The sequence below is a fragment of the Rhinichthys klamathensis genome, unplaced genomic scaffold (genome assembly GCF_029890125.1).
Source record: "Rhinichthys klamathensis goyatoka isolate OS25496 unplaced genomic scaffold, OSU_Roscu_1.1 h1tg000695l_1, whole genome shotgun sequence".
Taxonomy (NCBI): domain Eukaryota; kingdom Metazoa; phylum Chordata; class Actinopteri; order Cypriniformes; family Leuciscidae; genus Rhinichthys; species Rhinichthys klamathensis.
This window is the reverse complement of record NW_026607121.1, coordinates 546,963-559,448: the sequence shown is the minus strand read 5'-3', so window position 1 is coordinate 559,448 and position 12,486 is coordinate 546,963. Positions and strand designations below refer to the sequence as shown.

The 12,486-nt window shown below is 42.2% G+C and overlaps 1 protein-coding gene across 1 annotated transcript; it reads right to left on the bottom strand.

Annotated features, from left to right (window-relative positions):
• Positions 1-1,918: 1,918 nt before the first annotated feature.
• Positions 1,919-12,071, bottom strand: LOC130076846 (uncharacterized). The gene is made up of 5 exons (XM_056242117.1): positions 11,870-12,071; positions 8,998-9,230; positions 3,199-3,384; positions 2,953-3,082; positions 1,919-2,786 (listed from the first exon to the last, which is right to left on the bottom strand). The coding sequence occupies exons 1-5, from the start codon at positions 12,069-12,071 to the stop codon at positions 2,407-2,409; spliced, it is 1,131 nt and encodes a 376-aa protein (XP_056098092.1). The 3' UTR covers positions 1,919-2,406.
• Positions 12,072-12,486: the final 415 nt, after the last annotated feature.

The following is a 12,486-nucleotide window of genomic DNA, read 5'->3' as shown; positions in this document are numbered from 1 at the left end:
CAGTACAAGTAGGGCTGGGCGATAAAACGATAACGATAGTTATCGCGATATAATTTTTCTCGATAAAACGATATCAAGAGTTCGATAAATGTTCGATAATGTTTATGCGCCAAAAGTGGAACGAAACGCATTTGAACCTCGCTCGCTTAACGGACTGTTTATCCGTTTGGCTCAAAGTCCAAACGGCAGAGCAGCGCGAGCTCACTAGAGCAGACGCGTTAACTCTGATCGGCCTCGGTTACGAGATCCAGTGAGAAGTGCTTGAATTCAGCGAAGAACACAAATGTCTCAGTGATTTAAAGCAGGTTAAAGGCAGATGAAACAGCGCTGACGAACAGGAGGAACACTGCGCAACGATACAGTCAGGGCTTTTCCTTCTACAAATTCCCATCGTTTACCATGGATTTACTGTAACATTAGCCTAGTAATATTAACTGTTACGGAGGCCAGCAGAAGGGGAAGGCTGTCTCCAAGCAGAGGTTAGCCCACTGGTTAGTGGATGCTATCGTCCGGGCTTATGAGTCCCAGGACGTGCCTTGCCCACCTAGGTTGACGGCACACTCCACTAGGAGTGTCGCTTCCTCCTGGGCGCTGGCGCAAGGCACCTCGCTGACAGACATCTGTTAGACACCTAACACGTTCGCTAGATTTTATAGCCTACGTGTTGAACCTGTTTCCTCCCGTGTACTCGCTACGGCCAGTAGCGCGAGGAATTAGGTCATGTCGGCTTGCTACGCCATTCCCGCCCTATGGGCCGGATACGTGCGTCTTTTTGCTCCATTGGTTCCCCAACAAACGGTTAACCTCGTGAGTTCCTCCATCACCCTTCCGGCACCAGGCGAGGCGGATCGCCGGCGCCAGGTCTATTACCTCTCGTAGGAGTTGTTATTAGACTGGGTGGCCTTATCAGTGGTCCCTACGGCGACCTATTTCTTCCACGTTCCAGCTACCCTCCGGGTTAGCACCGTGTCTTCCCCTCGACAGACCCGTTCTGTCATCCCTGTTGAGTACACTCCCACCCCCTGGGCTGGGACTACCTCAGGGACTGCCATATGTTTCTCTACCCCACAGGTTAGTACTTATGTGTATTCCAGTGCCTCCCTTCGGACGGGCAGGGGCTCCGCAGCGTTCCCTCCTACGGGTTGGAGCGTTCCCTCCCCAGTGTGATTCTTCCTAGCTAGCTCCCCCCGTAAAGAAAACTAAGAAACTGCTTTGGCGGGAAGCTAAGCTGGGCGCTGGAAGGGGCCAGCACCATGGTGTTTTATTAGGGATCCCAATTCGTTGGAAACTCCTCCGACGAGACGTAGGAGTTCCCGAACGAAAGGGAACGTCTCGGTTACGTATGGTAACCCTCTTTCCCTGAGGAACCGTCGCCATGCTTGCTGACCGGCTAACCGGCTGGGGAGTAGCTAACTCGCTGTTTTGCTTCATTTGTTTGCACAACACTAACCCTTTAACTCACTCACCCCTCCCCCCCCCACCCCCCCGCATTCACTCACACATTCACTCCATCTACCTCTCTCATACACACAAGTCTAACTGTCACAGACACCATATCTTAGTCTCTCTCTACTCTTTACTCTCTCTTTCTCCCTCTCACACACACACACTCACCCATCTATCTCTCCAACTCACTCACTTTGAACCACACACACACACTCGCTGTCATTCTCTTTCTCTCTCTCTCTCACACACACACACACACACACACACACACACACACACACACACACACACACACACACACACACACACAAACACCTGCTATCTCAATTCAATAAGCTTTATTGGCTGTCTCTGTCACTCTCTCTCACACATACACACCATGTTTCACACACATTTGCCATTAAAATAGTAGGGGTGTAAATCGGACAGATCATCACAATACGATTCGATATCGATTCTCTCAGCCAGCGATACGATATTTGCCGATCCTTCAAAAATTTTTTTGATACGATTCGATTCGATTCGATTCATTGCTATATCGATCAATTAATCGATATTTAGATATTATGCGCCACTTCACACAACCAGTTTCATTTCTATTAACTCACAAATGCAACCAAAAGATATATAACATGAATGTTTAATTAAACACTTCGAAAATTGCACCCTCTTTCCCAATTGGGACATTTACAACAACACAACAAAAATAAAAATAAATAATGGAGGGGAGATTGATAAAAATCAATCAAGCTTATAATGGTCAATAAAGCCTTCCAGTCTTTTGTGCCAACATGTGCAATAGTACCTGAGGTGCAAATAGTGCAAATAACTGAGGTTCTCTAGTTAGTTAAATAACCAAATGAAATAAAACAAACTGATATAAAAAATACAAAAATAAAACTTAAACTTATCTGACATTTGATCTTTCACACAACATAAGATCTATGAATCAAACAAGTGCTACAGTGCAGTGGTCTCTTTTGAGAGGTTTTTCTTTAAAAAAATCAACTGATCAACGTGTTCAGGAGAGAGGACACTGCGTTCTGAATTGACAATGTCACCTGCCGTGCTAAACACGCGCTCAGACGGTACACTGGTACCAGGAATGCACATGTATGTTTTGGCAAGGTTTGCCAGGAGGGGAAACTCAGTTTGATGACTTTTCCACCATTCCAACACCTTACCCCCCAAGTTCAAAGATGCAGTGTCTCTGTACTTAACAACTTCAGCATGGGCCAGCTCTTTAGGGGTCTTGACAGTCTGGCTAGGGTCAGCAGTGCAGAATGTGTCACCAAACAGATCTTCAAAGGGTTTTGACTTCTTGAAAGGAGGAACATGTTCTAAAATTACAACAAAATAACGCATGGGTTAGTTATGTCAGAGGAAATAAAACATGTGCCTCTTACAGCTGTTAATTGATAAATAAAAGCACATCACATTTTCAGGCTGTTAACAGCAAAGAATAGACAAATGTTTAAGTACAGTGTGTGTAGTGTACATACACACCTTCTTCAGTGGTTTCAGCCTGGAACACTGGCATCATTTCAGGGTCGCCATCATCATCATCATCATCATCAGAAGTTTTGTCAGCAGATGAGTGAGCCGTTGCATTTTCAACCTGTGACACTGTGTCATTCTGTAGATTATAACACAGACACACACATAGCAAATGAAGAGGTAGTGCATTTTAATGAATTTATAAAATATATAAAATTTATAAAACATTGCTGAAACTAAAAAATATATTCTTACTTTCTGGATCATCAATTCTGCAGCCTCATGGATGAGAAACTGGAAGGTTGCATCTCTTTCCTCTTCACTTAAAAAAGGCAGCTTTTTGAATCTGGGATCTAACGCAGATGCTAAAGAACTGGTCTCACATCCATATATCGATGTTCTAGATCCTTTGCCATTATCTGCTTCATCTCTGTAATCACACTGGAGTCTTCAGCCGTGACAGTGAAATGTTTCAACAATTTAGCTTTAAGAGGTGCAATAACAGATACAGTTGGCTGCTCTTCCTCACACATTATGGTGGTGGCAGTTTTCACTGGTGAGAGTAGCTTAACCATATCTTCAGCTACAGTGATGTTAATTTCTTTGAGGGTATGCTGCAGGTCATTTGAGAGTTTCCTTAGTTTTTTTGTCCAGCAGTGAAGCACACACTGCAGCTTGTTGCTCCAAAAAACGTTCCAGCATATCAAAGGAGCTGTTCCAGCGAGTGATCACATCTTGTTTAAGCTTGTGTTCTGGAATTCCGAGCAACCTCTGCTTCTCTTTTAAAACTGTGGTACCAATCGTGCTGCGGTGAAAAAATGACACGATTCGTCTCACTCTTCCCAAAAGACATGTTGCACCAGCACATTTCAGGCCTTTCTGTGTTGCCAAGTTAATGGTATGCGCAAAGCATTTAATGTGAGGTGACAGATTTGCCTCTGCTCCAGCTATTGCCATATTACTGGCATTATCGGTGACCAGTGCAGGATTTTTGTCAAGTATATTCCACTCTTCACAAGCTTCTCTCAAGACTTTACCAAGATTTACCCCGGTGTGCGAGTCATTCAAAACACGTGTCTGCAGAACATAATTCTTCATTTGCCAGTCAGTGTCAATATAATGACAGGTCAAAGTTACATTACCTTCGGTTGTACAGGATGTCCATCCATCTGTAGTGATTGCGACTCGTTCTGCATCAGTTAGTGTATGCTGTATTTTCTCTTTCACTTGTCTGTACAGCTTCGGAATGCAACTTTCACTGAAGTGCTGTCTTGATGGAATGCTATATTTCGGCTCCAGAGTATGTAGTAGGTGACGAAAGCCTTCATTTTCAGCTACATTGTAGGGCCTCATATCCTTGCATATAAAAAAAGCGATCGCGGACGTAATGCTAGTTGCTCTTTTGGAGTTGTGGGCTAATGTCGGGGCGAAGAAGTTCTTCATGCATGGGGGTGAGAGAGGCTGTTTTTCTTCAGCCAAATTAACGTTACTCTCCTCGATTCCGTGTTTTCTTTTCAGATGCACTGACAAGTTTGTGGTGTTTCCCGAATATTTTAGCTTGTACTGGCAATGTGTACACATAACATGGGTTTTATTTACCTGACCATCTTTTTTGGAAAATAAAAAATGTTTCCAAACCCACGACTTGCGCCCGACAACAGCGTCAAAATGTTCAGCGTCTGTCTTTTCCATGGTCTTTTCGCTGCTACCGCCGCTTTGTTGCTCCATCTCATTCGCAACCTGACACACAAGTGACAGGCAGGTGAGAAAAACCAAACGCGCGCTTTGGCGGAAAGGCGGAAATGCAGAAACGGATGTTACGTGAGGACGTGGTGGAGAGACTGTCAAAATAAAAGTATCTCATATCGATATTTTGTGTCTGACATCGATGCATCGTATCGTTAGACTTTTGATCGATACATCGATCCATATCGATGTATCGTTACACCCCTATAAAATAGTGATCTCAATAGGAATGTAACCAGGGTTCTAAATTAACACCCGCCAACCCGCCAAATGCGGGTTAAAATTCATTTTGGCGGGTGTTAATAAAAACTTACTAGCCAGTTTGGCCGGTGATGCATAAGGTTCTGTTCTCGGTCATTTATCCCCCTGGCAGTACTTCCTACATTTCCCATAAACACTGTGCCGTAATGCTGTTTCATACGCCCATTGGCTGCACGCAGTTTGCAGTGAAACCAGCGCGAGAAATGATCATGGAAACAGACGGAGCGTACGCGTCCGTCCACCAGAAAACACAAGGAAGATGAAGAACGAGCCAGAGCAGGGAGCAGACTGAAAGAGGAGGGAGCTAGTAAAGTAGCTAAAGTAAAAAGTTAAGATTAAACTAAATGCGGCGGTGGTTGGGACAGACTTCTGGGTTTAAATTTAAATGTCGTTTAAGAGAGATAGCCTACCTACGTTATTTTTTTTAAGTTTAAGGTTTTTGTCATTATTTCTTACAAGCTTATACATTAGGCAATAGCCTATACACAACAAGCTTACTATATATCTAAAGGTTTTCTTTTAGTTGAAAACATTAAACAATATGTGTAAACAAAATATATAAACAACAAAAGCATTTAAGCTCAGGCAGCGCAAACGGGGAAAAAACGCAAAAAAAAAGAAAAGAAGCAGACTGCGCAGTTATCGTACAGAACGTAGCCTACATACTCGAGTCAGCATATGATTATCGTGTTTATATTGTTTCACGTTCATGTTGAGAAAAACAATAATATCCACACATGCTCGAGTGAGAAAACGCGCTGCGCTGACACACAGGCGTTGCAGAGACGCGGGCGCGTGTGTGTGTGCAAAGTGAAGTAACTAACAGCACTTTGCGTTTTCTGTTCTTAAACCTGTCTCCCTCAACGAAACTTAAAGGAAGCATTTGTCAAAATCATTTTGCTACCAGAAGATATCGGGGTACAGCTGCTGACCTGCAGTCGTTAATGCAGTGAAGGACAGCTGCTTCCTCAGTCGACTCCTGTTTCTTTGGATTTCATGTGATTTCTCATTGTGGTGGTGATATTATAATAATAATAATAATTAATAATTGATTAAACGTAATTCCATTTTGTAATAGGCTATCATTTTCATCTAAGTAATTCCAAACTTCGCGAGGCAGACAACGACATTATGTGATCAAAAACACAATCCACTTGTTAAATGCTCCACCCAGTGCATTTAATTATAACTGCGAAAAAAAATTGAAGAAAAAAAGTATTAGTATTTTATTTTTTTAATAATAATTACAGGGCGAAAATTCGAATATTCGTGCACATCCCTAATAGAGATAGATCCCAAACTTGAAATGAAATGTTTGCACTTTCTGTCTTGTATTGTACTTTATATGTGTTTTTCATGCCAACAATGTTAATAAAATTATCAAATGCATTCAGTGGCACTCATAATTTTTCTTATTTTCACCGGAAAAAATTTGGCTAGTGGAAATTCTAAATGGCTGGTAACTTTAGAAAGTTACCAGCCACATTGGCTGGTGATCAAAAAAGTTAATTTAGAACCCTGAATGTAACTATGTTTGCTTTGCTTTTTTTTTTTTTTTAAGTTCTGAGCTACTGGATTACTGTGTTTCATAGCCTACTAGTTAATGTTAAAATCATCTTTCTTCTCATACTTGGTGTTCACTTCAAGAATGTTGTCCCATCCTCTCTTTGAGAACCTTCTCTCTCTCTCTTTCTCTAGTATCAATAAAGACTGTTATCCATTATCCAATTGTCAATTTGTCTACAGTTAACTTTAAAGATATGTAGTCTACAGCTGGGGATTGGTTAAAGAGATTGTTGTATTCCCTATTATTTGTTGTATTCCCTATTATAATTTATTGTTATACGTTTGCACTTTTTCTATCTGGACACGGAGCATAATAAACATGCAACTTGTTCATTATCATTACCTGTGAAACTGTTGATTTCTACATGGCAGTTCAATTAATATTGTATTTTTAGACCATTGGTATTGACTGGTTTAAGTTATTTTATTGGTATAGGCAAGGGGCATGGCCTAAGGCCTAAAATGCACCAGAATGCAGGAAATCACATCTACGAAATTAAAACATTTTCTGTGGGAGGACCCCCAGACCCCCCAAAACACACAGCCCTGCCTAAAATATTTTTCACCAGCCGCCACTGGTATCATGTACAGGGTGAAAAGCAACGGTCCTAGTATTTAGCCTTGAGGTACTCCATACTGAACTTGTGATCAATTTGACACCTCTTCGTTTACTGCTACAAACTGATAACAGTCAGATAAGTATGATTTAAACCATGCTAATGCAATTTCACTAATGTCAACATAATTTTCTAGTCTATTCAAAATAATGTTGTGGTCGATGGTATCAAATGCAGCACTAAGATCGAGTAACACTAATAGAGAGATACAACCATGATTGGATGATAAGAGCAAATCATTTGTAACTCTAATGAGAGGAGTCTCAGTACTATGATATGGTATAAAACCTGACTGGAAATCCTCGCAGATACAATTTCTTTCTGAAAATGAACATAGTTGTGAGGATACTGACTTTTCTAGTATTTTTGACAGAAAGGGTAGATTTAAGATCGACCTGTGATTGACTAATATGAAGTTTAATAATAGCCAGCTTAAAAGTTTTAGGTACATATCCTAATGACAAAGATAAATGAATGATTTTAAGAAGAGGATCTATGACCTCGGGAAGCATTTTTTTTTTTTTTGTATCTTAGTCGGTATTGTCACGGTGTGGTGTTGGAGGAAGACAAGGCAAGAAGGCAGAAGGTCCAGTATAAACTTCTTTACTCAATAAAACTTCAGGGTAGATACAGACAGGCAGGTTACACACACAATAACAATCAAGAACCGACAGGACAGAAGGAAACTAAATACAGATACAAACTAACAATAACGAGGTGAGGACAGGTGACACGGATGATGATGACGAAGAACAGGTGGGTGATTGAGGGAGTGAGTTCAGGTGTGGAGACAAGAAGGATTCTGTGAAGTGTAGAGTAGTGAAGACGAAGACAGACTGATGCAGACGAAAGGTGTGTTCGACTTCATGCAGCTCTGCGCAGACTGATCGGTGGCTGACTTGAAACAGTGCATGCCGGTTAGAAATTTTGTCCGACTTGATACAGCGCCGACACCACATGACTGTGACGTATGCCATCAAAGTACCGCGAGAGTGTTTCGAGAGTAGCCGGAGGACTCAGCCAGCGCAGCTTCTCAAGATTGGCTGCACAAGCTCTGATGACGTCACAGCTGTTCCACGATTGGCTGGATTCACCGCATGACAACGATCACGTGCATTTCGTGTTTATTCTCACACCTTTAGTTCCACTAAAGCTCACAAATCAGTTTTTTATAACAGTAAACAGTCTTTTCATGTAGTCGCGATGTTATATTGTGTCATGTTTATCAAAATAAAACGGATTAAAAAACGTTGACTCCACTTCATTGATATAGCCTTGAACTTTATTCTTGTTCAAACAGATGCTGTAGCCTATGAAGTAGTAAACTATTGAATGAAAATGTGTCTGAAACATCTGTGTATTTGGCAAATATTGCATTTATTTCACTTCAGCTGTGGTAAAGTATGCAAACACCACGTGAGCGGTCACTACGGGAACCAGAAAGTGTCCGACTTCACGTCTCCATTTGCAGCTCCTCCCTGCCTGCACGCGGCAACTCTCACCGATCGGTTATATCCAGCCGCAGCCGATGTCGAACACACCTGAAGACTGTGACATTACTCCCCCCTCCCGGTAGGCATGACCTCACGCCGTGGAACAGGGGAGGGGGGGTAGGCACCCTGAAGGCTAATCAGGGCGTAGCAGGAAGCCTCCAGGGCAGAGCCGGCTGTGCAGGCGGCCAGGGCGGAGCTGGCAGATCCGGGGACCAGGTCAGAGCAGGCGGCCATGCTGGAGAAGCCCCTTCGGGTGGCCATGGCGGAGACGACCATTCGGGCGGCCATGGCGATGAAGATCCTTCTGGTGGCCACAGTGGAGAGGATTTTTCTGGTGGCCACGGCGAGGGCCTATGGCCTATGGACAGGACCAGTGGTGAAGGCTCTGTGCTGGACGGGACCAGCGGTGAAGGCTCTGAAGGACTGATGCGAGGCTTGGCTGGATACAAGGGTTCTGGCAGGATGTTGAGAATGGGCTGGACCAAAATGTGAAGACCAGGTATGGCTAGAATGAGCTCGGGCTCGGCAGGATGAGACTCGGGGTTCTCGACGAGTCCCACAGTGAGGGAGGATCCACAGACCCACAAGGTGCGGTCGATGAATTCTACAAAAGAGAGATGATTGCTGTTTAAGAGATTCCTCATCCCAGCTCACGTCCTGATAAAGGTTGAGGTAAACCTCCACATATTCCTCCAGTGAGCGACCGTTTTGGGATATCCAGTCTTCCACCTTCATTTTAAATTGGTCGGTTCTTCTGTCACGGTGTGGTGTTGGAGGAAGACAAGGTAAGAAGGCAGAAGGTCCAGTATAAACTTCTTTACTCAATAAAGCTTCAGGGTAGATACAGACAGGTTACACACACAATAACATAATCAAGAACCGACAGGACAGACTGAGCAGAAGGAAACTAAATACAGATACAAACTAACAATAACGAGGTGAGGACAGGTAACACGGATGAAGAACAGGTGGGTGATTGAGGGAGTGAGTTCAGGTGTGGAGACAAGAAGGATTCTGGGAAGTGTAGTGAAGACGAAGACTGTGACAGGTATAATTGTTGTTGATTTAGATGATTTAAAGAGTTTAGACAATTCTTCCTCTCCTATAACAACGAATGAATGGAATTTTTCCTCAGCGACACTACAATGCACTGTCTGATGCGATACTGTAGTAGACGGTTGCATAGTTATAATTTTCTCCCCGATATTATCAATCTTGCAAGTAAAGAAGTTCATAAAGTCATTACTGCTATGCTGTTTGGAAACATTAGAAGTTGATTTATTTATTGTTAATTTAGCCACTTTATCAAATTACTGTCACGGAATTAACACCATCAACACCAGACCCTTCAGCTCCACCCACTCGATCAGCCTCACCTGAATTCTAATTCTTCACACCTGTCACCATCACTGTATTTAAACAGCCACCCTCCACACCATCACTGTCTGGTCTTGCTGATCACTACCGCTCAACTTACCTGACTACCTACTGTACCTGTTCTGCTCACCTGTTGAGATCCCTGTCTGTTCAGCTTCACCGTCTTCAGTCACCCTTGGGAGGGAGCTCCCCTCCCTCATTATTTGGGGTTTAAAGTCATACAAGGAATTATATATTATAAGATACGTTGTATCTTCATACCTTTTAAATCAAGCAAGTCTTAAATTGCTTTTCCTTTTCTTTAAAGCTGCAGTCCGGCGTTTTTCCTCTTTTTCGCCATCTCTGTTCGAAATCTTCAATTGCAGTCATTCGCGGAATTATCAACTTTACGTGAGTTGTACTTCAACACCCTCGACACTGCACAGCTTGGGTGAACACAATGTTTGAGGAGAGTGTGCAGCTGTCAGTCACCGCGCCGGTGTGGATACTGGCATTCAGAATCACAGATTATTCTTTTTGGAAGTATGACCAACATAAGAATTTTCACCGGGAAATGTCATCTGAACAAGTAAGAAACATCCACCTTTGTTCTGGTTCTGACATTGCAGTAAATCGCGCTGATTAAATCTAACAATCGCTTATAAGTTATCATATCACGCAAAACCGTGCAAATTATACTTTGTTCTCAAATTGTTAATGTTAATGCCCCCGTCAGCCTCCAGGGCGCCCGCCCGCCCCTCCGCCCCTTCGAACCTTTGTGCCTCACCTTCTTCTGCCAACACCACAGCGTAACACTAGTCACCATGTGCTTGATTAACACACCAGAGTCTATGTACAGAGCTAGCAAAGCTAGCACTGCATGACACACACGTCACAACAGAAAAAATATTATCTCAACAAATACTACGTCTTTCAAACATTTAAACATAACTATATGCACTCACAGATTGTATTAGAAAACACTTAAAGTTTGAAAACGTCTTTCAAACATTTTTTATATCACCCATCACTTTTTTAAATGTATTTTTCACATTAAGATTCCAAAAACAGTATCCACATTACCTAAATACATTTATTATAAAGAAATTGGTACTCACCAAGGAGACATAGTTTATATAGTTTTTCAAAGAAAAAGATTTTGTTCAGATCCTATCACGTCAGTGTCTTTTCTTCTCGTCGCGTTAAGATTCAAAATGCACTTTTCTCAAAGCATGAGCTTTTTAAAGAATTAATACCTCATAAATCTGCTTCTCAACTTGTTAATAATCTATTGCTGGATTATTAAAATAGTTTGTTCTCACTCAAATCACTCAATCGCATCTGAACTCATGTCGTTCGCAATCTCCCATACATTTTTGATTTTCATGATCTTCTGGAAACTTTCCAACAGGGGGCGGAGTTAACCTTTCACTTCACCAATCAGGAACCTGTCCAGGAACCTTTTCTTTCTTTTGGGATTATTTATAATAAAATAAATCAATTTTACTTCATGTTCTTTTCCCACTATTATAGTTTTATAAATGAAATAATACTAATTATTAATATTAGTGACCAGAGTTAATGACCTGGGTTACACTCTCCCCTCCTGAATGTATGCAAGTCCCTCTGCATGCTCAGGGTTAGATGGTTTCAATAGGAGTGTCATTTCTAGGGGGATTTGGGTCTTCCAAAGAGGTAGTACTCAGACTTGACAGCAGGGTTTGGATAACTAAACTAAAAGGTTTACCCATGTTGCGGGTACTGAAGTATTTTGGGGGGTTCACGTTGTCTCCTTGAAAGTCTAAGACCTCCTCCAGTTTCAGTTAATTCACTCTGGTTATCTTGAGTCACAAGGAGTGGCACTTTCTTTTTGAGGGGAAATGATACTTCCTTCTCTGTGCGAATGTCCAGATGATTGTCCACCCTCAGCATCTAATTTCTCACAATTCCTCATTGGTTCATTTTCTTTTCCAGATTCATCAACTGAACTTTCATCAAGAAATTCAACTTCAGGAAGATCTGATGGGCTCCCTTCTACCGATTCCTCTAAAGCAGGATGATCAGCCTTCTGCACGTTGGAGGATTCCATATCAGGCAAGTTCCCATTTTCAGCGGGTTCTATGGGAAATGTAGTTTGTGGATGTGGGGTTATTGTCCGGGTTGGAGTGCCCTCTGATGGTTATCCTGGGCACTGTCACTGGTGATCGTTATAGGTCCGGGCATCGTTTGTTCATTTGTTTTTGCTTTCATATATGAAAACGAAAAAAGTAGAAAACAACTCCTTTTTTCGTTTTATTTGAAAAACGAAAAAACGAAATTATGACTTGATTTTTGGTTTTCTCGTTTTTGCACGGAAATCAGAGGCCTCGTTTACACTGTCAGTGAAATGTGACCCAATTCCGATTTTTTACTCGTATGCGACACAGATCGGATGTGTTCTATGACAGTGTAAACAGGAAAAAAACGCATGCATTCGGATATTTCGAGATCGGTTTCAGGCCTCG